This window comes from Nicotiana tabacum, chromosome 5, assembly GCF_000715075.1.
Source record: "Nicotiana tabacum cultivar K326 chromosome 5, ASM71507v2, whole genome shotgun sequence".
In the NCBI taxonomy this organism is placed as follows: domain Eukaryota; kingdom Viridiplantae; phylum Streptophyta; class Magnoliopsida; order Solanales; family Solanaceae; genus Nicotiana; species Nicotiana tabacum.
This window is the reverse complement of record NC_134084.1, coordinates 161,849,941-161,876,889: the sequence shown is the minus strand read 5'-3', so window position 1 is coordinate 161,876,889 and position 26,949 is coordinate 161,849,941. Positions and strand designations below refer to the sequence as shown.

Sequence of the window (26,949 nt, the reverse complement as noted above, 5' to 3'; positions counted from 1 at the left end):
TTTACCAAGTCAATAAAAAATAGCCACTATTTTGCTGCAACAGAGACCGGTCCAGCATAATATACTGGAGTTCGGTGCACCTGTGTATGAACTCCAACATATTATGCTGGACCGGTATACTTTGCTGACTCCAGTATAATATACTGGAGACTGGAGCACCGGTGCTCCAAACTCTAGTATATTATACTGGACAATTATACTTTGCTAGAACTCCAGTATATTATGCTGGAGTTCTAGTGTACTTATGTTGGAACTCCACATCATATTATGCTAAAGTTCCAGCATACTTATCCTGGAACTCCCGTATAATATGCTGGAGTTCAAGTATACTTATGCTGGAGCATAATATACTGGCATATTTTCCGGATTTTGAACAGTGTTTTCGCTCAGATTTATCTTTACATGAAAAGTGGCTAAATTTCGATTACTTTTGAAACTGGGCTATTTTTGAACGACCAGTTGTAAATCTGGCTATTTTTGAATTTCTCCTAAATATCAAAGGTGAATATGGGCCCATTCACCTGCCATGTATACCACATAAGATGCATCTATGAGATGGTTACATGTGCGATTATTATTAACCCGCAACCTAGCCGGTGTTTGCGAGGTAACTTGCTCAATAATTTAATTTCGAGCATAATTTCCATATTTCCTATTCAAGACATTTTATCTTGATAAGTTGGTTTACATCACAGTTAGTTTAGCAAAATAATTATTGAGTGCCTCCACTTAATAGTTAAACTATTGCTTATGAGAACAAAGTTATCTATATCAGTTTGATATACGTTATATACGAAAGTATCTTATATTCTCCCCTCACAAGTGGTTCAGGGTCAGGAATCAAATAATTTCATATTATTATTATTGATGTGCGGTGTATATTTTTATTAACACCATAATGCACAAAGATGGGTTCCCAAAGTTGAGAAAACAAGTTAGTTTTCTAACATGAGGGGGAGACAAGATACAACAATTGAAAAAAAAGTTACACGAAATGAATTATCATGTGTACATCTAGATCCTCGAATAAGATAATATGAACTTGAAGTTCATAAAAAGATAATTTATTTGTAACATATTGCAAATCATGCCATACGCATTTGTTGACCCAAAGAAAGTAACTATATTCTCGTTGGAAATGCTCATATTAAGTCCTAGAAGGACAAAGTCTATGATACGCTTAAAGCGTATAGACAAATCGGTTTCAAATAAACTTCTTCATAAAGAAGATGAGCAAATGATCAAAATGATCATAATAAAGGAGGCAAATGATCTTGAAGATCAGATGACATAACACTTCATAAAATCTCAGGAGAGATTCAGGTACCTGAAAATATGAATGAAGAGATCTCTATGTTATGTCTTTATGAAAAATAAGCAGGTTGAAACCGATATAAAATGTTCGCCGACGACATTTATGATAGCACTAAATATATATGAGGATCCTAAGTCTGAATAAACAATTCGAATAGAATTGGTTTCATATGAAATACATGTAGTTTTGGACATATCGCTCAAAAACTTGAAAGTATAAAGTCAAAGTGTGTACAATCACCTTTATCTATCTTATATGTCTAGGCATAACACAAAAACTTGATATGCATCTAAAGTCTATTTACATGTCTTATTTGACTATACTTATATGATAATCCCTGAAGGATTTAAATTGCTTAAAGCATATACAATTCTTGATCTTGAAGTACCACATCCTCAATGCAATTTATGCACAAATGTATCTTGCTATAACTATAAGCATGATAATGTGATAACGAGAATACCTCTATGGAGATATTGAAGAGCCATTCCACAATATTTATGAAGACATTATATTTGTATCATGAATGATGATTTCAAGGTGCAAAATATTCTTTCAAGTTAATATGGCTGATTTATTTATCAAATCTCTACCAACGATCTCTTGAAGATGGTGCACAAGATTGGAATATGAAGGCTCAAGGATGTGAATTGATGCTCTCATCATTGAGAGTTAATGCGCGTTGCATTCTTTTTTCCTTACAAGGTTTTGTCCCAGTGGGTTTTCCTTACAAGGTTTTTAACGAGACAACCAAAGGCGTATTGTTAGATATGTGTACTCTTTTCCTTTACTAGAATTTTTTTTCCACTGGATTTTATTTTAGTTAGGGTTTTAACTAGGCACATTATCTGTTGAATAGACATTCAAGGGGGAGTGTTATAAATAGAATTTTATTTATGGTGAATGTCTATTTTTGGAGAGATTCTAGGGTTCATTACTTGGTGGCTAAGTCACCCTCTCCCTATAAATAAAGGGTTCTATTCCATTGTAATTCATCCCAAATCAATAAGAATTCTCCCTCTCTCTACCTTTCTCTGTAATATTCTTCTTCTTCATTTATTGTTTCATAATAAAAAAAGAGTTTTTGAAGTTGTGTTGAAAAATAAATTTTGAAAGTTGAAGTTGTGTGTTTGGACATGTATTTTATTTGAAGAAAAGTTGAAGTTTTGTGAGTGAAAAATTTTCACCCAAAAACTGCCCTAAAACAGTTTGAATTTTTTTTCCAAAGACATGATCATATTCCATAAACAAATGATGTTTTCAATTCTTTTTTGAAAAAATGAAGCTAAAATTTATGGCGAAACAGGAGCTAATACAGATCTTAATAAGTTTAAGTTTTATACACTATTCATGTAAGAAATTTTTGCATCATTAAATTATCTTTACTTGTTGTAGTGGGTAATATGTCTTAGTATCAAGTTTATGAATATCACATTTTATGAAGGCTTACAAGTTACATGTAGATATCATTTGAGTAACCTAATAGAGTTAAAAAATTATTTACAATGACGGTGTATACAATTTAAAACTAAAAAGAAATTAGATGCTGAAATAAATGATGAAAACGTGCCCGCTTCTTCATTGGTTATATGCATTTCAACCTTTCAAGAAACCTCTCTTGAAGAGAATGAAATAAAGTGACAGATCCACAACGTAACTATCGTGGGATATTGATCAAATCAACTTCTAATTAGAAACATAGTCAACTTGACAATTAATGATCAAAGAATGAGTATATAGATAAATACAGGAATTTTCATTTAAGATGTTAAACAAGAGTACTTAAAATTACCATTCTATTGTTGAAAAGTAGCTGCTGATATCCTTTCTCTTTTTTGTCCATCCTTTTCTCGCCTTTTTTTAAGTGTCACGGCATTTCTAGAGGCTAAGATGGTTCGGGCATAAGGAGAAGCACAAATATCCTAATTAGGAGATGTGAGAGATTGGCCTTATTGAGTATAAGGAAAGGTATAGAGTTAGGTTAAAGAAGTATTAGGGGATGTAATTAGACAGGACTCGACGCTGCTAGTGGTGAAGTCAGGATTTTTACTTAGGGGTATCAAAAGATAAAAAATTAAATACACTGAAAAGTCAAGGGGACTCAAAGTATAGTAAATATACATAAAATAAAATAAAATTATCTAGCAATACAATGTAGTTTTCCGTCAAAGGGGTTGATTGTCGCTCCGCCATTGGGCGCTGCTTCAACTTAACGAGAACATGACCCTTGATAGGAGGGTGTGTATGTCGAGAATTTGGTAGAAGGTTAGTAGGTACTCAAGGGTTTTTTTTTTCTTTCCCATACCGATAGTATTAGTGCTAGTCTGATATTTTTCTTGTTATCATTCGCTTCCATTTTTTTAGTATCTTGTTGTTATTATTGCTTGTTGTCATTGTTTTTTTTTTGAGCCAAAGATAGGAGTAAAGTCTACGTACATACTATCCTCCCAAACTCCTCTGGTGAGATTTCACTAAATTTCTTGTTGTTGTTACAACATTCCTCGAGGAGAGAGAGAGAAAGACAAGGCTTTTCTTTAAGTCTTGTATATAATTTTTTTATTTTTTTATTTTACTTTTGAAGGGAGATGGAATAGGGACAAAAGTACAACCAATTTGAGCATGCTAGACAACGAATAGAAAGAATTGAAAAGTGAGAAATGGGAAAAGATACCTAAGAGTGTCAATTTAAGGAAAGATTAAGGTACCTTTTACTCCAACAAGTAAAAGGTTAAGTCACAAAAAGACAGAAGAACCCTAAAGTAGCAAAAACCTAGGCCAAATCACCACCAATTACTTGACATTTGTCAGTCATCTATACGATTAGACAATGACCTAAAATTTCTAAATTACACTCCAATCAAAAATTGTTCTGAATCTCCTAGGTATCATTTAACGCCCACTTGCAACTACTTTAATTAGCATTTGGGAGATCTAGATTAATTAGTAATGTAATAAGGTATAGTAAATAATTAACGTTTAATACTCATATCTAATGAAGTATTGTCAAAACCTGATTATATTTAACACAAAGAACTCCTAGTCTCTCCTTACACCATATTTCTCCCTTAGTTTCTGACAAATTAGTAAGCTCCTTGTTGAGTCTTAATTAGATCTTTTATTTCTTTTTCTATCCTTTTTCCTTTGCCAATTCTTGTAGATGCTGATTTATTTTCATTTGTTGTATCTCTATATATGTCGCTAAGAAAGCTTCTAATTTAATTTCTATCAATGATTTTTCTTCTCATGCCTATCGAAATATGTCTCTCTACCTGAGTACATATTATTCTCCCCAGATCCTACTTGCGGGATTATATATAATGGGTTTAATTTGTTGTTGTTGTTGTTATACTAATTTTTGGATCTTTGAAATAAAGCTTTCTGATTTATTGTTTCAAATTAAAGCTTTGGGCTAATATATGTTAATTCTTTGATTTAACAGAGAAGAGGAGAAACCCTAGATATATTGATAACAAAGAGATCAATGGGGAGAGGAAAGATTGCGATTCGAAAGATCGACAACATAACAAGCAGGCAAGTCACTTTCTCAAAGAGAAGAAATGGACTGCTCAAAAAAGCTAAGGAACTTTCAATACTTTGTGATGCTGAAGTTGGACTTATTATTTTCTCCAGTACAGCCAAGCTCTATGATTTTGCAAGCACAAGGTTAGAAAGTTTATGACTTGAATTCCTTCTAATTTTCTAGGTCATTTTCTGAAAAAAGTCACTACTGTTTTTTTTCTCAAACTTGCTTTATTTTTTTCTTTGAGCCGAGGTTCTATCTGAAACGGTCCATCTATCTCACACAAGATAGCGGTAAGGTTTGCTTACGCACTAGCCTCCCTAGATCGCACTTGTAAGATTACACTGAGTATGTAGTTGTTGTTGTTGTATTATATTTTTGAAAAGAGTATTAATCCTTATCTTTTGCATAATATATACCAGTTATGTTTGTTAAAAACAGAAAAGGAAAATTAAACGAGAAGCAGTCTAGGGAAATGGTTAGGTTAATTCTTCAAAGACTCAAAGATTAACAGCAATTAATGAGAACCTTCCTCTATTTTTCTTTTTTTGTTTCATGTGTTTTTCTCTTCTCCTTTTTTTTTTTTAAAAAAAATTTTTCGTTTTAGGGTTCAAGTAAAACTGATAGATTTTCGAAGTTTTCCTAGCTTTCATCTGTTTGGTAATCATAACATCATTCATGAGATGATTTACGGTTTTAATTTGGATTAAAACATTTAGATCACCTAAAACAAGCCTAGGTGTAGTGTAGTGTGGCTAGATAATTAAGTCAAGAGTTATCTAGGAGATTTTGATTGAAAGCAATAAATGATTTATTTATCATTGGTAGATGTATTATAACAACAACAACAACAACAACTAACCCAGTTTGATCCCAACATATGGGGTCTGGGGAGGGTAGTCTGTACGCAGACCTTACCCCTACCTAATACAGGTAGAGAGGCTGTTTCCAATAGACCCTCGGCTCAAGAAGGGCAAGAAGAAGTAGAGGAAAGCAAGCAAGGAAAATAGTATCCAATAATAGCAACACGAAATACTATACCTGAGGCGAACAAAACCACATACCGTAATAAAAATTAAAGAATATGAAGGGAAATGCATGCTACTAAGCCTATCGGTGAACACTATAAACTACCTACTAAACTTCTACTTTAATTCTCGACCTCCACACCCTCCTATCAAGTATCATGTCCTCGGTGAGCTGAAGCAGCACCATGTCCTGCCTAATCATTGGTAGATGTATTATCTGGTTTAGAATTAAATCTTCAGGTGATCTGAAGCAAGCCTAGGGTGAATCACCCAAAAAGAAGAAAGGCCAAAAAGAAAAAGAAGGAAAAATTGGTTATTGAGTCGAGTCTGTGGGAAAAAATGGTTACTTAAGTCGAAACTTCTCTTAAAGATTCATTCAAAGCAAAAAACTAAGAGAGGAGATTTGCACAAATAGGATCATTTCAGGCAGCTGTTTAATTTTTATTTTCATTTAAGTAAGTTTTGCAAGAATATGTCGCAATGCTTATATAACATTCCATATTTTAGACAGACTCACACATCGGCAAAACACAAAAGGAGTGTTGGGTATATAAGTTAACAAGCCTTATACCTTCGTGACGCATTTTAAGACCGTGAGGGGCTAGGCCCAGAGCGGACAATATCACTAGCAGGCCGGGCTGTTACAAATGGTATCAGAGCCACTCTTATGTTAGTCTTGCTGGTGGTGGGTCAGAGTTCAACTGAGTTTAGGCAAATCTCGGTTAGGCGGGCAAACCTCAGTGCTGAGTCTAGGCGAATCCCATGTGGTGGGACAAACCTCAGCGAGGACACTTAAGTCCATAAGAGGGGGTGTATGTAACATCCAGACTTTAGACAGAGTCCCACATCGTCAAAACACAAGTGGAATGCTGGGTATATAAGTTAATAAGCCTTAGACCATAATAACGCATTTTAAACCCGTAAAGTTCTAGACCCAAAGCGGACAATATCACTAGCAGGTCGGACGGTTACAGCTTACTTATGAGGGAATTTTAAACAAGTTATGCCTTATATATATATTTGCCAAATTTTTAAAAATTTAAACACCGTCACTCAAAGTATCCAATTTGTGTAAAATGTTGAACCATTAGGCTATCATGACTGAGTTGTTTATATCTTTTTTAGAATTAAAAACTTCAGGTCAGCCAACACAAGCCTACAAATTAGAAAGAAGATAGTTAGAACAAATATGAGTCAAGCTAAGTCTAGGAGTGAAGGTGAAAAAAATATCAAAAGTAGTCTTAGAAGATTTGATTGATAGCAAACAAGTGGAAGAGAAACGTAGTAATCCTATGATCAGTTCGCATATGAAATTGTTAGTAAAGTTTATGTGTCTGCATGCATGACACATATATTCTGATCCATGCAAATTTTTAATATTATTACTCTCTTTTCTAGCCGGGATTATAAAAAAATGCACGTAAAACTTAACAGGGACGGATTCATAGGGTAAAATGCGGGGCACGTGAACCCATGGTCTCTTCACAAAATTAAATATTTTATGTATATATTTTCTAAAATTATTAACTGTTGGCACCCATGCGCCAAGAAAGTTGAATGGTGCACTTGGTTGAAAGTTGAGTTATTTACCAAGAGGAAGAGGGATCAATTCTCACTTGATATATTTTTTTTTCTCTTTTTTTAGTAGTGCACCCATGTACTAAAAATTCTAGATCCGCCTCCGAAACACAAGCCCCTTTAAAGAATATTGGGAGACAAATATTACGCTAATATAAGAGAGAATTTGGACTTTTGTATTATATATTAGGGTTAATTACACAAAAAGTCACTCAAAGTAAAAGTAGGTGTACGGTGCTAACTAATATAGATTGTAGATCTCTGTTAGTAACTGGTAGTAGTTTGGTAGAATTGATAGTAAGGTGTAGAGTTTGCTTTACTAAAGTTGGGGTTGTAAACTTTAGGGGTTTTTGAACATCATGTAAATATTTTTCCCCTGGTAATATAAATTTTACTTACCAAAAAAAAAATGGTGTATAACCCAAATAAATTGCCCTGACCCAAAACCGTACCCATGATCATATTATCGTGAAGTTTAATATAATTGCATTTCCAAATACATATGTGACAGTGCTGTAATTTTTCTATTATCAGCATGAGATCTGTAATAGAGAGATACAACAAAGTGAAGGAGGAAGATCATAAGCTCATGAACCCTATGTCAGAGGTTAAGGTATATGTATTTCTTTTCATATTAATTTTCCTTTAAGTTTAGGGAGAAATTCAAAAATAGCCAGATTTACAAGTGGTCGTTCAAAAATAGCCCAGTTTTAAAAGTAATCGAAATTTAGTCACTTTTTATTTAAAGATAAATCTGAACGAAAACACTGTTCAAAATCCGGAAAAAATACTCCAGCATAATATACTGGAGTTCCAGTATAATATACCGGTCCAGCATAATATACTGGAGTTTGGAGCACCGGTGCTCCAGTCTCCAGTATATTATACTGGAGCCAGCAAAGTATATCGGTCCAACATAATATGCCGGAAGTTCATACACAGGTGCACCGAACTCCAGTATATTATGTTGGACCGGTCTCTGTTGCAGCAAATTAGTGGCTATTTTTGATTGACCAGTCCGAAAACTAGCTAGATCGTGGTATTTTTACTTAAGTTTATTATTTGTTAAACGCCACAAAAGCGGCTATTTGTCCAAATCAACCATGGTTAGACTTGCAATGAGCAAAGCCATGGACCTCCTGAGTCCTAAACTTAAACCAATCTTTTAACGCAAAAGACGTATTAAATTCTAATCAACGAGTCAGTTTAATTAGGAGTATTGAGGTCGTAGCTTAAGAGGTAGTTGATTCTTCCCTTACTTCGTACCTTTGTGAGACTAGTCTGGTAGGATTTTTGTTTAAAACAATTAGTGACAATGTTGTGTCTTACTATTTCGCTTTTCAGTGCAGGACCTATTTACTAGCTATCACTTTTGCTTTGCATCTTTTCACGTTATTCCTATTTTTCCTATGATTTTTGTGGTGATACTAATATTGTCTCCTTTCGAAACATCCTCTCTACTCCTTGATGGAGGGGGAGGGGGGGAAAGGGAGATAAGGTCAGCGTACACATTACCATCCTCAGACCCCACTAATGAGATTTTATTGGGTTGTTATTGAATCAGTTTAATTAGGGAACACGAAAAGAATAAGAAATAATACAGGGAAGTATAGGTGGGGTACTTTACCAACCAATTTTAGCCTATATTCTTTTTTCTTACCTAATTTAACCTATTTTATATAATTATTTGAAACTTCTTTGCACCTATTAGCATTATGGTATTAAGATGTATGTAAGAAAATGATTTGAGAGTGATATTCATGTTAATCGCCACTGATTTAAACAATTGGCGGGTGAATTTAAAGTGAATATTTTTGTTGGTGTATGTGATTTTTGAAATTTTAGTTGACAAATTGATGATCGGGTTCATTGGAGGATGTCATTTTGAAGTTGTCGGGTAAAATTTGAAGGTATTTGGTGAAGATTAGAGTTACTTGGTAATTTTTTTCATGAGTTGAAGTTCGTAGGAGACAATCCAATTTTTTTTAAATGTTGTATATAAAATTGTTGCAAATAATGGGATATGTGGCTGTAAACTTAAAAGCATAGCTACGTAGGCACAATGTAGTGTGTTGGGCTTTAATTTTGTGCAAATCCCTCAAAGAATAATCAGGTTAATTCAGGAAAAAAATTGATTTAGTTAGTATTTCAAGGTATATTTTAGGAAGAGTTTAAGCTCAGTACACTGAATGGTAGAAGAATTTGTACTATATTAAGGGCCCAAAAAAGATAATTAGAAGTTGTCTATAATAAGTTAGATTGGTAGCCTAGAAAATAAAGCTACTATAATTCAGTACAACAGGTTAAATGTGTAAAATTTCTTTCCATTATTTGTACGTATATAAGCTAAATTCTTTTAGGAAGAGTTTAACTTCTATATACAAATCCTAAAAAAGCAATGATCACCTAAAGAATACTCCAACTACAAGTTTTCGTCCATAATAGATGAGATTAGAAACCTGAAAAATAAAACTATTCCTATCACAAATGCAAATACAGAAGTTGACTTTGCAAAGAATATCTAATATGCATTTCAAGTCGCAATCATTCAACTGAAACTACAACAACAACAACAACACAAGTGGAGTCTGAGGGTAGTGTATACACAGACGCTGGGCTCAAGAAAGGGAAAAGAAACAATGGAAACAAGTAATATCAACAAATAGGCAAGAAAGATAGTAACAACAATCATTCAACTGAAACTGGATGTCATAATAAGCAATAGATGCTGCTTTTGGAACATTTCTAAAACCAGCACTAAGACCATCAGGTTCCCTCCTCTGAGATGATGTCCAAGGGAGAGAACTATCGCATGAATTTAGAACGATCCTAGCTCCTCAACCAAGTATGTTAGTAACGTATATGGTTGGTCTGCCTTGTTTATGGCCTAATTAAGCGTTGTCATTGACATATGAAATGGCACCATCTGCTTTGCCTTAGTATCCACTTTTCTCTCATTCACCTTCTCTTCACTCCTCTCCTACATAAGCTGCTACTATGGTTTATGTTCCTACATCTCATCGTAGGATCAAATGCCAGATCATCATTCAACTATTGATCTATTGAACCCTCGGATAATTGTGAAGAATCACCTAGAGAAGTTGCCATTCTCTTTGAGCAGGATAAGGAACAGCTGCAAACAGAAGACACCAAACAGGATACCAAGTTGGTAAAGGCAAATTATAAACTTCTCTATCCTTAGGGTCTATTCTAGCTACTCTCCTATGCAGCCAACAGCTAACTGGCCATGTTTTCAGACTTTGTGGGAAACTTTAGGAGCAATAGGGCAGCCCGGTGTACTAAGCTCCCGTTATGCGTAGGGTCCGGGGAAGGGCCGGACCACAAGTGATCTATTGTACGCAGTCTTACCCTGTATTTCTGCAAGAGACTGTTTCCATAAATTTTATGAGCAAGAAAAACAGATATATTCTGGAGTGGTCTGGCCTGAAGTAATATTCTATTTGTCGCTTGTAATCTAATTGCTAAACAAGTTCTCATGAATGAAATGAAAACCGGCTAGAGTCTCCAAGCTATTTGAAATGGTAATGAAGACTGCCTCATCAAGATTTGGGAGGCAGGGTCAATCTGAAAATTGGGAGCTTCTTCCGCTGACTTCTCTCACTATTTGATCCATTCTAACATTCAAGTAGAAATAGGGAAACATTACCTTAAGAACTGCAATACCTAAGCTATTATGTGACAGGTAAAAGAGCTACCTTTCACGGGTTCTAAATAAATTCAATAATATTCTATATAATTTTCCACAGCCCACAATGACTATGTTGATCTCTTCCCAAAATATAGACCAATATTGGCCCTCATGTTCCAATATTGACTTACAGCAATCCTTGGACTCTATTGTAAACAGCCTTGATCTTTCCAGTTCCCACAACACTTCACTCTCCATACTTTTACTTGATCGTTCTAGGTGTTTTATTCTTGTTTCGTCTGCATACAGTTAGCTTGTTTCAACATCCTTCTTCCAAACCTCCATGGCAATTAGTAATAAAATAAGGACATCGGTGCACAAAGCATCCCGCATTCACGCAGGGTCCGAGGAAGGCTGCACCCCAAGGAGTGTGACGTAGACATCCTACCTAATACAAACATTAGTGGCTGCTTTTACGGCTCAAACCCATGATCTATAGGTCAAACGGAGACAACTTTACCGTTGCTCCAAGGCTTCCCCTTCACCGCTGCAATTAGTAAGTACAAAAATTCTTTTTAAGTCTCAGAACCAAGTGCTCACTGGTTCAGCAGCTTAACTTATCACTTATTTTTGCTTCTGGTCATCTTGTCTAAATGACAGTTAAAGATGCAGGGTTGGTGCAGCATAAATTGTCTCAATTAGTTCAGTGTTCTAGAACGAGATAAACCACAGAAGTACCATCCAAAAACAGATAAGTTTTGGAAAATAGTCGGAATCTTTAGCCAGGAAAAGAATGCTGAGGCAAACTTATAGAGCATGAGTTGGAGTCTCCAACTAAGGGCAGCCCGGTGCACTAAGCTCCTGCTATGCACAGGGTCCGGGGAATGGTCGAACCACAAGAGTCTATTATACGCAGCCTTACCTTGCATTTCTGCAAGAGGCCGTTTCATGATTAAAGACTATTAGTCTCCTGTCCCGAGTTAAAATTTTCTGATCATATTACTGAAAGAACCAAGTACAAGAGTCCCTTTTACAAGTCCAATTCACAACTTGTCTTGAGACAAAAAATTTGGCCTGCAACAGTTCTTGTGACTGAAATCTGGATGTTTATTGTCAGAATGAGATGGTATGAAACGACAGCAAGGCGCACCTTAATTTTCAGTTGTATTCCTGAAAACACACTGAATAGGGAACATGACCTTGTGGAAACTCCCTGCAAGATGATATGATTCGGTTCATAAGTAAATAGGGAATCTGCTTCTGCTGAGATGGATAAGCCAAAATAGTGAAATCTGGTTTCTTCCTGCATTAATGCCTATTTTATTTGCATTTGCAGACAACTGAAGTCAACTCTCAAAGAGCCACTCTGCTTACCAGGTTGAAGTTCCTGAGGAGACAAGACTCAGTACAATCCCATTAAAATATAGATCGTCTGTCTCGCAGAGAATTGCTTTGACATTGCAGATTCCAGTAGAAAAGGAAATCCACAAGCGGATGGAGGACGTCTTACCCCACCTGAATTAATAAAGGAACTGTCATCAAAGGTAAGTAATATACATATATCTAAATTTAGAAAAAGAGGGAACATCATGAAGCAATATCCATATGTCCCCCATATCACTAACATAGCCATTCACCAAACGATAGAAAAAAAAAACTAAGTTGGATTAAACATGCTCAAGAGCTTAAAGATTGACAGTTGATGATCTTGAGAAAATCTATTTTGACTTTGCATGGCACGGATGCCTTAAAACATTCCAACAACAACCAGCTTTTACATATCTAGCAGCTATTGTTCACACATAAGCATAGAGGTCAAATTCATGTGATATAGCCTTGATCTTCCGCGCTCAGGTGAGCATCTATCATGGTCTTTTATATGAACCTATCTATCAGCAGAACCAATGGAGGCGGTCAGGTCACATTTCTTTTCTTTCTACTGATCAGCCATGAGGATAGCATTTAAGGCATCTGATTTCTAAAGAAAAAGCAGCGAGCTAGTTCATGAAACGCCTCTTAAAATTACTTAATAGTATAACCTCTTAAATTCATGCAAACTGCAAAATACATCATATATGTCAACAAGAACCAAGGTTCAGCTTTCTAACACTTGCTCGGCCCCAGAGACCTGGCTTCTTTGTCCAAGGCTGGTAACGAGCATGGGAGTAGGGAAATTCTTCACAAACATCCCTGGCCACATGCTAACAAGCCCGGACATTCAATGTGGTTGGGAAAAGCTCAAGCTGAAATCTCAGCTGAAAAATATGAAAGTAGAAGCATATGAACAACAAGCGAAAGAAAATACTTAACATGCATATCAAGATCATAATAAATCATGTCGCAGAAACTTCTCTTTGTTCTTCCAAGAACTTAATCTTACTTAGCGGATCCATCAGAAACATTCACAACAGGAAAGATATACTATTTGCGTCCTAATGGCTTCAAGGAAAAATCACTTCTACCAACGAGCAGGGTATCTTGAGATGTCAGCTTCTAAGGCTTTGATTCATATTCTTATCAGCAAGATGGCTGCTATGTCTTTCATTCTACATAGTTTGTGAATCTACCATAAGTGCAAATTAAAGGGTGTCCTAATAGAAATTTGAGTTCTAGGAATTCAGGTTAGAAGAGATGCTTGGTTGAAACTTGAAACTCAAGATATCCCAAAAGTCAGAGTTTCTGAAGTACAAGGATGCAGATCCACATATGAGGTAAGAGGTCAATTTTTAAACCAGGTTCTGTATTCATTATAAAGGATTATTTCTTGCTCCCTGAAACCGTTGGCGCCTCATAACATATTTTTATGCTAAATTTAATTTCTAATGACTCCACAGACATCCAACATTTCAACAATTAGAGGCCATTTGGTACATGGATTGTAAACCCGATAAAGTTTATCTTCCCTAATTCTCCATTGATAGCATCACTAGTCCAGGATATGAAGATTTATCCAGGATTGCAGTCCTAAAGAAAAGTGGCAACAAGATATATTTCCGCATCCTTCCCTTCGTCCCAACCATCTTCATCTTCCCTCTCCTTCCCACTATACTACTCACGTTATGGTTCTCCCCCTACCCGTCCCACCCCAACATTGTCTCTACCATCCATCAAAAACCCAATTATATTATCTTATACTGATGATTGAGGGATTCAATAGTTGTCTCCTTATATGCTCTTGGACAGTCCTCACGTCATGAGCTAACTTTTGGGGTTAAGTTAAGCTCAAGGTCCATTTTCTTCCTATGGTATCAGGTCAGACCTATACCTATTATTGTGTTTCAAATGTTGGGCCCCTATGTAGTCCACATTCCAGTTGTTCAGGTCTGGTCATGCTGGGGTGGTTTAGTGTAATAGATTGGTTGAGAGATTAGGATGTTGTCTCCTTGTAGAGATCTTGGGCAATGCTCACCTCGTGTGCTAGCTTTAGGAATGAGTTAGGACCAAGGTGCATTTTCTTCACAAAAGCCAAACTTAACCATGGCCTCCCGCAGCGCCAATTCCTTCCCTCACTCTAACATTGTTAATCGCCCTCAGATTCTTGCAACAATTTTACCTATTCTGTATTTCTCTTGTCATTTTTGCTATTCTTACTTTTCTCTCCTTCTGAGCCGAGTGTCTCTAGGAAACAACCTCTCTACCTGCACAAGGTATGTCACGACCCATTTTCTGAACAAGCCATGACCGGCACCCGATCGCTAAATTCGATTGAGCGAACCATCCGCGCTTATCAAAACTATTATAACTTCAAACTTTATATGCAACAAGGCAATACTTTAATCAAATACTTTTAATTAATTTGAATATCTAAAATAAGTCAACTCCAAAACTTTATTCGTAGTAACTACTGAAATACTGGAAATTTATTATCAAAAACACCTAAATCTTAGCCCACCAACTGTGTCTATGAAGCCTCTATTGATAAACTGACGCACTGCTCAGATTTCCCGGCCAGTTCTCCAAGTAAACAAAAAAATAACTAAATAATGACGACTTAAAGGAGTACTCCACGAACAAAAGCGGAGCTCACCAATAGTCTGCTCGCCTGCAAAACCGGTTCCTACGTTGTACCGCAGACCAACGCAGGTTCCCAAAATAGAACGTTTGTACCATCCATTTTACTTAGCGAGTCTCAACGACAGGGGATGAAACTTTAATAAAATATACATTACAAGCAAAGATTCTAAATGCATAGAAAACATAAAGCTTCTACGAACAATTCTAAAAATATAATTGCATAATACTCCCTCCGTTTCATATTAAATGAGGTAGTTTTACTCGGCACGGAGTTTAAAAAAAAAAGAAGACTTTTGAAATTTGTGGTGTTAAAAGTTTAAGGGGTAAAACGTTTGTGAGGTCATGACATTTGTGTGGCTATAAAAGCTTCTCATTAAGGGTAAATGGGTAAAATGAAAGAGTTTAAAGTTGAATTATTTCTAAATTTAGAAATGTGTCATTTGTTTTGAAACAGACTAAAAAGGAAAATAACTCATTTAATATGAAATGGAGGGAGTAACAGTTTATGAATATTCTAAAAGAAATTCTTTTCTTTTTCTTTCTTATCTAAAAAAAATACTTCACTTTATGCTTTGGGAGTTCTAACTATCCTGACTTATTTCTGTCTTAGTCACCGTGTGATCGGCACATATTAGATCCCAACCTGATCGAATAGGACCAATCTACGAGGTGCCACTCACTTCATGGTTCTTAGCGCTCCTGTATCATACCTTAGCCTGGCTAGGTAAATTCTCAGCAACGAGACCCTCGCCTCATGTGCTCCCTACTTTGGCACAAGTAGTTTCAGGAAGTCAACGCCTCGGTCAGGACCCTCGGCCTGGACGATGACCCCTTATCAGAATAGAAGATAAATCTTTTCTTTCTAAAACTTCTTCTTGTGACTTTTCAAGTCTAAATCTTGTTTGAAAGTGATCTACCAATATTCATAATAATATTCTGGAGTGTATACATAGCATAAGCATGAAATAAAATCACTCAAAGTATTTTTAAAAGTTATATCTAACTCTTGAAATTTTAACATGTAAGATCGTGTAATAATGCATCAAAATATGAAAAATAGACGCTTATATTTCTCGAGTAAAATATTTATGCTTTAACTAGAATATACTTAGTCAACATGTACTCACTCATTCCAAATAAGCACATGTTGACTCTTTAAAGCATTTTATCAAACACTTTGTAGGCATGCTTTTGTGAGTAGAACCACTTTAATAAAGGGTTGTATCCACCCATCTCAAAACTCCTCAAGCCAATATGTAAGCTCCAGTCCAATTTATACCCGTTAAACAATCCATTCTACAACAACCAGTGCATTTTAATTAATTTCAAAGTTTCACAGAGTAAGAAGAGAATTAACTATTCAATTCTTATATTGTAGGATAATTGAGAATAAGAAATTTTATATACCTGCATTCAAGAACTGGTTATTTGTAAAGAAGCGTTCTGTTTGGTTTTTTTCGAACAAGGCTTTATAAGCCTTTTGCCCTTTTAAATGTAAAGTACGTTTCTTGGCCTTTTGCCTTTTGAAAGGAATATACGTCCTTTTTGTATTAGTCTTTAAGCCTTTGTCTACAACAACCACTTTATGGTTAATCTCCTTTTTTTTTTTTAACTTAACTAATAATTAATGATACCCACTTTTAATAATTAATAATATTAAAATTATTAATAAGACCCTAATTGTATATCCAATTATTTATAAATAGAGAAGTAACTCAAAAGTCAATTACAAGGGTTTAAATCCGTAATAGAAGTATAATTTTTATTCACTCAGGCAAGATAAAAAAATTTATTAAATTCTATATCTAGCGCGTCTTGAAACTTTTATAGATTTGAGGAGTGCTACAATTTTCTCTCCTTAAAAACATTCGTCCTCGAATGTTGCTAGGGCCTTATTCTTAAGCTAACAATCATTCCTTAAATCCTTGAACTTCTTAAGTTTTCTTAGCACTACTCACTTTCCCAAGGGACTCAAAATTTTGGCTAACTCCCTAAATTTTCAAAAATTTCGGCAGAGTCTCCCCTGTAAATTGGATTATCCAAAAAACATCTTTGTGACCAATACCACAACTACACCAACAACAACCAAATATACCATAACATTCCATTCATAGGCACCATACACAGCTCATAAATTAATTACTCACACTCCGCAAGGAGGTACCATGATAACCAACCAAAATCTAAAGCACAACACTTCAGCACAATAAATCATTTTAATGAATTAAATGTACTCTGGCAGGGTACTGAATTATTTAATAACTAAATATACTCTGACAGAAACTAAATTACTTCAATAACTAAGTATAATCTAGCTAGGACATAAAACGCTTGCTAACTTGTATTTAACAAATGAAATATAAATGCCAAACCAAACATAGGTTCACATACCTTGTTTCTCAAATAAATAAGGATACTTCTTCCTCATATCTTCCTCGACCTCCCACGTAGCCTCTTTTGAATCATGATTACTCCACAAAAATTTTACCGATGCTATATCTTTTGCTCTCAACTTTCTTACTTGCCTATCGATAATTTCTATAGGTGTCTCTTCATAAGTCAAACCTTCTTTAATTTCTATGGTATCGGCAGGTATTATATGCGACTCATCATGAATGTACTTTCTAAGCATAGACACATGAAAGACAGGATGAACAAAGGACAATTCAACGGGCAACACTAGTTCATAAGCCACGTTTCCCTTCTTTTTGTTAATCTCATGAGGCCCGATAAACCTAGGACTAAGTTTCCCTTTCTTAACGAACTTTATAACTCCTTTCATTGGTGAAACTTTCAAAAACACCTTATCACCAACCATGAACTCTAAGTCATGATGCCTCTTATCAGAATAGGACTTTTGACAATTCTGAGCCGCATTTAATCTTTCTTTGATTAACTGGATTTTCTCTAAGGCCTCACAAACAAACTCTGGACCAATCAATGGCACCTCTGCTGGTTCAAAACAACCCACTGGATACCTACATCTTCGCCTATACAATGCTTCATAAGGAGCCATATCAATGCTGGCTTGATAGCTGTTACTGTAAGCAAATTCTATAAGTGGCAAGTGATCATCCCAATTACCTCCAAAATCCATAACACATGCTCGCAACATATCTTTGAGAGTCTGAATGGTCATTTCTAGGGGTGTGCATTCGATTTATCGATTCGATTTTGATCCTTATCGATAATTACTTATCGATTATCAATTTGTACATATGCTTATCGTTATCGTTTCAATAAGGATTCGATTTTTTCGATTTCGATTTATCGATTTTTTGGGCTTATCGATTTGGTTATCGATCACACCAATAAGAAAATTTGCAGGCTACGAAAAGTATATCGCTATAAACACACCTAACTAATATGGACAAAAAGAAGCTAAAATCAGACGAACACCGTTTATAACATAAAAATTGTGTCAACAAGCACATGCAACGAAACTAAAGTAAGGGATCAAATATATGCTACCAACACTCCAACGATATAAAAAAATACATCATCATGGCTAATTCTGTTTTCCATTAATTTGAACTTCATTCCCTTGAGCTTTAAATATGATCATTCCTTAAATGTGGTAGAGGAAATAATAGGGTTAGGGACTTAGGGTAAAGGAAATGGTATTATAGAATAAGGGTAAAAAAATTATCTTTTTAGTATATCTTATCGGTTTATCGATAAACCGATAACCGAAAAGGACAAAATCAAAATCGAAATCGATAACTCGGTAAGGAAAATTTCAAAATCGATAAATTGATAAACCGATAACAAATAATTGATTCGATTTATCAATAAACCGATTCGAATGCACACCCCTAGTCCTTTCTACCTGACCATCGGTCCGTGGATGGAAAGCGGTGCTCAAATTGACCTTGGTACCTAATCTTTTCTAAAATGCCTGCCAAAAATGCGTCGTGAACTGAGGGCCTCTGTCAGATATGATTGAAACTGGAGTACCATGCAATCAGACTATTTCTTTGATGTACAACTGCACATACTGCTCTGCGGAATATGTTGTCTTTACTAGTAGGAAATGAACGGACTTTGTGAGTCGGTCTACGATAAACCAAATTGAATCATGCTTACGGTATGTGGAGGCAGACCTACTACGAAATCCATATTAATCATCTCCCATTTTCACTGTGGTATCTCTATATCCTGAGCTAGGCTACCAGGCCTCTAATGCTCGGCATTGACTTGTTGGCAATTCAAACATTTAGCCACATGATCTGCTACTTGCTTCTTCATGTTTTTCCACCAATACAACTCTTTCAAGTCCAGAAACATTTTGGTAGCACCTGGGTGGATAGAGTACCTCGAGCTGTGAGCTTCTTTTATTATGGCCTTCCTAAGACCATCTACATCAGGCACACATGACCAATCATTCAACTTTAAAACTCCATTATTTCCTAGAGTGAAAGCAGTGATTTCTTTGTTTCTGACTCCTTCTTTTAACTTCATTAAGTACGAATCTTCGTCTTGCTTTGCTTTAACATACGCAATAAGAGAGGATTGCACTAAGGCATAAGCAGTTATACCTCCTTCTTAGGTCTCATCCAATCTAACTCCATCATTTGCCAGTTTTTGAATTTCTCAACCCAAAGATCGCCTTTGTACTGCAAGATGGGCCGAGACACCTTGTTGACTTCCTACTAAGTGCATCTGTTACCACATTAGCTTTACCCGGGTAATAAATGATATTGATGTCATAATCCTTCAATAGCTCGAGCCACCTTCTCTATCTCAAATTTAATTCTTTTTGCTTGAAAGTGTACTGGAGGCTTTTATGATCTGCAAACACTTCAGAATACTCGCCATAAAGGTAGTGCCGCCATATCTTTAATGCAAACACCACTGCTGAAAGCACCAAGTCGTGTGTGAGGTAGTTCTTCTCATGATTCTTTAACTGCCTGGAAGCATAAGCAATAACTTTTCGATCTTGCATAAGAACACAACCAATACCAACTCTGAAGGCATCGCAATACACGGTGAACCCACCCGAACCTGTCGGCAAGGTTAACACAGGTGCAGTGGTCAACCTCTTCTTTAACTCTTGAAAACTCTGCTCTCAAGCGTTTGACCACTGGAACTTAATTGATTTCTAAGTCAACTTAGTTAATGGAGCTGTAAGTGAGGAAAATCCCTTTACAAACCTTCTATAGTAGCCAGTTAACCTCAAGAAACTCCTGATTTCGGTTGCCATTGTCGGCCTTGGCCAGTTCTTCACTGCTTCTATCTTCTGAGGGTCTACTTTTATGCCTTCGCTAAATATCACGTGGCCTAAAAATGCCACTGACTGCAACCAGAACTCACATTTTGAAAACCTGGCATAAAGCTCATTCTCCTTCAAGGTCTTCAAGGTCTTCAAGGCTATCTTGAGGTGTTCTGCATGCTCTTCCTTGCATTTCGAGTATACCAGAATATCGTCTATAAACATGATAATAAAGGTATCGAGGAATGGCTTGAAAATCCAGAATATCGTCTATAAACATGATAATAAAGGTATCGAGGAATGACTTCAAAACTTTGTTCATGAGGTCCATGAATGCAGCTGGAGTAGTTGTCAACCCGAAGGACATTACTAGAAATTCATAGTGCTCGTAGCGAGTTATAAAGGCTGTTTTAGATATATCCTCTTCTCCGATTCTCAACTGATGGTACCCCGACCTCAAGTCTATCTTTGAAAGGTACTTTGAACCTTGAAATTGATCAAATAAATCATCAATTCTTGACAGTGAGTACTTGTTCTTAATGGTAACTTTGTTCAACTGCCGATAGTCGACACACATTCTGAGAGACCCATATTTCTTCCTGACAAACAGGACGGGGGCACCCCACGGTGAAACACTCGGCCTGATGAAGGCCTTGTCAAGAAGGTCTTTCAACTATTCCCTCAACTCATTAAGTTCTACTGGATCCATCCTATAAGGAAGTATAGATATTGATTGAGTGCCTGACATGAAATTGATGCCAAAGTCTATAATTCTTTCAGGAGGAAATCCAAGAAGGTCATATTGGAAAAACTTCTAGAAATTCTCTAACAACTGGCACAGATTGAAGATCTGGTGGTTCTGATTCTGGATTAATGATGTGAGCCAAATAGGCGATACACCCCTTATTGATCATTCATTGTGCCTTAAAGTAAGAAATAAATACTTACCTACAAGCGATGCTGAACTACTATTCCACTCTAAGACTTCTTCATTTGAAAATTGGAACTTGACTATCTTGGCACAACAATTTAACATGGCACAGCAGGAAGACAACCAATCCATACCCATGATCACATCGAAATCCACCATTTCTAACTCTATGAGATCAGCCTCGGTGCTGCGACCTTGGACTGAAACTATACAACCTCTATAGACTCTTGTGGCTTTCATTGACTCGCCAACTAGAGTAGATACTAGGAAAGAATCAATAAGTTGTTCAGGTTCTAGCCCGAGGTTAATTGCAAAGTATGGAGTCACGTACGAAAACGTTGAACCTTGATCAATTATGGAATGAGCATTATGTGAGTAGCCTAGAGGAATACCTGTAATAACTCATGCAGATGCCTTTGCACTCTGACGATCAAGTGTAGCAAACAAACGGGGTTATCCTCCTCCCTGAGTAACTCGATCTACATCTCTGTCTGCTCTATGCAGCTGCAGTAGCTGAGGAACTAGAAGGACGAGTTGATCCCCCCACTGAAATTACATTGCAACTTGGGCAGTTTGCCTTTATATGACTACTGTCTCCACAATGATAGCACCGTGGAACCCGAGCTTGCAGTGACCTTAATGTTGCTGCTTACATGTACCACAAAGAACTTGTTGTTGTGAATGTTGCTCAACATGACTCTGGCTATATGGGAATGGTGTCTTAAAATTATAATTATGGCGAGACTGATTTTCATAACTCTGAGTACGTCTAAAGGAAGACCTACCACCTGACTGATGATCGTACTAAGCTGGTGCTAATGACCCCTTATTGAAGGAACCCCTTCCTCCTCCGCTGGATGTACCACTAAACCCGCCCGCTATTGGGGCTTTCTTGTTATGCTTTTTTTCTTCTCTCCTTTGTTGTATGTCTTTTCTAAGTGCTTGAAAAAACCCACAACAGAGGAGAAAGATGTCATTCCTACCACTGCAGCTGATGTCGTATCCTTAATGTGGTAAGCCAAATCGCCAACAAACCTGCGGATCCTTATTTTTTCTATCTTAACCATGTGAGGAGCATGCTTAGCCAAACTTATGAATTCCATGTAGTACTCTTGCACACTTTTATTCCTTTGCTTGAGTTGCTCAAACTCTGTAGCCTTAGCTTCCCTATCCTCTTATGGTATGACATTAGCCATGAAGGCCACTTAAAATTCTTCCCCAGTAGGTGGACCATCATCTTTATCCTTTTCCTTTTCCCACATCTCAAACCAAGCGCTAGCCACATCTCTAAACTGGTAAGCAGCCAGCTCCACAACTTCATCATCAAATATCTTCATATCTCGGAGGGCTTTCTTGACACCCTCTAGCCATAACATTGGATATTCATCAACTATATTACCACGAAACAATGGAGGACTCAACTTCAGAAATTCATTCACTCTTGAGGACTCATAACTGTTCTGTCTATTTTGTTGAGGTGGAATCTCATCTCTTCTCGCGTTCTAGTTGGCCATGAAGGCTTTAAACATCTCCATAGCATTGTTGACAACATTAAACATCTGACCCACCTCTGGAGATATAACTGTCTGAGCTGGAACTACTGTTGGGGAGGGGGGCACTAGATCCTGAGGTACTTGCTCATCATGATACACCCCTTCTTCATGTTCAACCTGGGGTTCTTGAACCCCCTTTGTGGATTTACCTTTCCGAGTTGAAGCCTTCTTAGTTCTACCTTGAATCACAATAGTAGCAATAGTTTCTTGTGTAGCATCCTGATTGTTAGTGTCAGAGTTACGAGTAAGAGCCATTTCTGCGAGTTTTGGAGAAATGAATATATTAGATAATTTCTTAGAGGTAGGCTCTACTGCACGATCTAAAGTATGAAAAAAAAAGACTTTTCCTAAATGCTGGTAGCCTCCTATTTATAAGTATGGCACACTTCATGCCCATAAATAAGACTCTACTGACACGACTTCATAGACCCCTAGGACTCCATAAACCTGATGCTCTGATACCAAGTTTGTCACGATCCATTTTCTAAACAAACCGTGACCGGCACCCGATCGCTAAATCCGACTGAACGATCCATCTGCGCTTATCAAAACTATTATAACTTCAAACTTTATATGCAACAAGGCAATACTTTAATCAAATACTTTTAATTAATTTGAATATCTTAAATAAACCAACTCCAAAACATTATTCGTAGTAACTACTAAAATACTACAAAGTTATTATCAAAAACACCTGAATTTTAACCCACTGACTATGTTTATGAAGCCTCTATTGATAAACTGACGCATTATTCAGGACATGAGATTTCTTGGCCAGTTCTCTAAGTAAACAAAAAAAATAACTATAATGACGACTCAAAGGAGTACTCCACAAACAAAACGAAGCTCACCAATAGCACTTGAAGTGAGGGAAGTCCTAACCGGTAATCTGCTAGCCTGCAAAACCGGTTCCTACGTTGTACTGCAGACCAACGCAGGTTCCCAAAAGAGAACATTAGTACTATCCATTGTACTCAGTGAGTCTCAACGACAGGGGACAAAATTTTAATAAAATTTGCATTACAAGCAAAGATTCTAAATACATGAAAAACATAAAGCTTCTGCGAACAATTCTAAAAATATAATTGCATAACAATAGTTTATGAATATTCTAAAAGAAATTCTTTTCTTTTTCTTTCTTATCTAAAAAAAATACTTCACTTTATGCTTTGAGAGTTCTAACTATCCTAACTTATTTCTATCTTAGTCACCGTATGATCGGTACGGGTTTGATCCCAACCTGATCGAATAGACCCAATCTACGAGGTGCCACTCGCTTCATGATTCTAAGCGCTCCTATATCATACCTTACTGGCTAGGCAAATTCTCAGCAATGAGACCCTTGGCTCGTGTACTCCCTACTTTGGCAGAAGTAGTTTCAGGAAGTCAACGTCTCGGTCAGGATCTTCGGCCTGAACGATGACCCTTCTCAAAATAGAGGATACTCCCAAAAATCTTTTCTTTCTAAAACTTCTTCTTGTGACTTTTCAAAAGAAAATTAGATCCTGCACCTTCAAAAGAAAATATGTAGAGGACCTGAGATTGATGGTTGAAACCACAATTTCCAACATGTGCATTTATTCGCTTTCTGTAATTTAACAAGGTTCAAAATGTTCTCAAGAAAGGCCATTGCTTTATAGTGAAGATATAACCAATGCACATATTTTTTCCTTGAATTAATTATGGTTTGCGATAATTCGCTATGGGTTATATTACGGGAAAGATGAATGGAATTTGTATCTGCTTGTTGATAGACCTTAAGACTGTCAAGAATCAAGTTCTGTTATAAATTTTGTCATTATATAACTAATATAGTAGTTGTCAAGTTAAACTAAACTTCCATTTCTTTGTTGCTAGTTTTGGCAAGGGGAAGTAGCAAACTTAAGGCAACAGCTGAATTACTTGCAAGAAAGCCACAGGTAAATCGATGAGATATGGTAGTTCATTTATAGCCATTGAGTACCTTAGTATTGCAGCCACTGTTGATACTTGCTTTTACAGCGAAAAACCTTTTCATATGAATGCAGACCGACTAGAGATTCTGAGAACTTCAAACCTACTTTTAAGTGGGGAAACAAAGTACAGGATATATTAGCATACGTGTTAAAGTAGGCAGTCCGATGCACTAAGCTCCCGTTATGTGCGGGGTCTGGGAAATGGTCGGACCACAAGGGTCTATTGTACGTAGTCTTACCCTGTATTTATGCAAGAGGCTATTTTATGCCTTCTTTAGTAACCCCTTTTAATCCTGTTTAGCGGTCAAGCTCAACATCCACCATAACTTAAAATCTTTCAAGGCGCTAAGAATATAGCAAATTGATCGATTGGCACCATCCTAATCGAACTATAATTGTGATCTTTGCCTCTCCGTACAATGTAATAATTAATGAGAATACATGTGACACTTTTTCCTCCATATCTACTACATCATTCAATTCAAAGGATGAACATGTATATACTCAAGACACATGCTGAAATATTGCTCTAATGCAACATGGCGTGTCACAGCAGAGAATGCATTTTCTCTTTCCTTCTCTTCTGGTTTGCTAAGATCGACTCAACTATTCATAAGAGTAGTCATGTTTTCTATCCTCAGACCGAGGTGATTAAGGATTTAATGAAATAATTTCACCTTTTTTTAATAAGATAACTTGTTTCACCTACCTGCACAAGAAGATGCTGAAAGATATTTACAGCAAAAAGCACTTCCCCTCCCCCCCCCCCAAAAAAAAAAAGAAAAGTCCACAAAAGTAGCTATAAGTTGAGCGAATGAAAAGGATACAAATGTTAATTATCCTTATCTGATAATGACCACAGGCAGCTTTTGGGAGAAAAACTCTCTGGAATCAGCATCAAAGGTCTTACAGATCTGGAAAACCAGCTTGACATGAGTTTGACAAGCATCCGAATGAAAAAGGTAAAGTCTAAACCATTCAAAGTTTGGTGGTTGCTGAATATTCGCTCTATCAAGTTCACAGTGATCCTAAATGTAATAATCCTTCTGTGGCAGGAACAAATTTTAACTGATGAAATCAAAGAACTGAACCGGAAGGTCTTACCAGAAAACTATCATAAGTCCCTACGTCTTGTGTTTTAAGTTTCGATATAGAGATGACTTTTAACATTCCTACTGCAGGGCAATATCATTCGTCAAGAAAATATAGAACTAACTGAGAGGGCGAATCTCGTTTATCAAGAGAATATAGGATTGCAGAAAAAGGTACAAACTTCAAGAACATTGCCTCTATCTATAATACAAAAATACTAAAGGAGAAACATTGGTTTCAGGTTTGTGGCACGAGAGGCAGAAATGAAGCAAATGAGACTCCTGGATATAATTTTATCAATCTCCAGCTAAGCCAGCCACAAGGACAGAGGAATGATACATCACTAAATGCAATGAAGCTCGGGTAAATTCTCTATTGCGAATCATTGATGAATTACTTATTAGAATCGCCAAACTAAAATGGGAAACTAATCTCACTGATATGATTTCAACATTGCAACAGACTACAACTGCATTACAAAGCAGATTGACAGATTTCTGTTCTATCTCAACAAGCTCAACAGCTACGTGATAGTTCTATGAATGACCTTCTTAAACAACATAGAAGGAAGAAGTTCATCAATGGAGAGGCAACAACGTCGGCTCTGCCAATATATTGAATATCTTTACAATCTTTATAAACATGCAAAAGTTTATATATATGTAATGTAATGTGAGATTGAAAATAAGAATGGGATCATGGAATTTATCTCGGTTTGCTTCAGTAGCACATAAGTGTTAAATGAAAATAGTTGTATGATTAATCCGGAAATCATTTTGTGAACCATACAGGGCAAAGCATCAAGCTCAGAAAACTTAGTAGTAGATACTTTTCACTAGCCCATGTTGAGAAACCAGCGCTCCTAGTGATTTCAAGTACAAAAACTTCAAGAACGGCTATAATACGCTACCTTACAAATCATTAAGCAGAGGTTTCTACAACTACCCATCCCAAAGATTGATCAAACTTATCTCTCTAACTAGGCTCATAGCTGAGTCTTACTAAAACAAGGACCAGCCTTGTCGTGGTGATTAGAGGACACCTCTGATCGTTCACCTCTAATGTGACATGTTCCCTCCCAGCTATATGATCAACGGGATCA

At 36.5% G+C, this 26,949-nt stretch overlaps 1 protein-coding gene across 1 annotated transcript; it reads left to right on the top strand.

The window, feature by feature from the left end:
• The first annotated feature begins 4,781 nt into the window (after positions 1-4,781).
• On the top strand, positions 4,782-26,555 carry LOC107803621 (MADS-box transcription factor 23-like). Its single transcript, XM_075252712.1, has 8 exons — positions 4,782-4,978; positions 7,976-8,054; positions 24,658-24,719; positions 25,618-25,717; positions 25,811-25,852; positions 25,937-26,020; positions 26,089-26,210; positions 26,310-26,555. Exons 1-8 carry the CDS (start codon positions 4,797-4,799, stop codon positions 26,335-26,337), a joined length of 699 nt encoding a protein of 232 aa, XP_075108813.1. The 5' UTR covers positions 4,782-4,796; the 3' UTR covers positions 26,338-26,555.
• The last annotated feature ends 394 nt before the right edge of the window (positions 26,556-26,949 follow it).

What these genes read in the sequence shown, in the direction of transcription:
- LOC107803621 (XM_075252712.1), top strand. Translation starts at nt 4,797, where the DNA reads ATGGGGAGAGGAAAGATTGCGATTCGAAAGATCGACAACATAACAAGC. An exon ending in CAAGCATCCGAATGAAAAAG is followed by an intron (nt 25,718 to 25,810) that starts GTAAAGTCTAAA and finishes CTTCTGTGGCAG; the next exon opens with GAACAAATTTTAACTGATGA. An exon ending in CTAAATGCAATGAAGCTCGG is followed by an intron (nt 26,211 to 26,309) that starts GTAAATTCTCTA and finishes ACATTGCAACAG; the next exon opens with ACTACAACTGCATTACAAAG.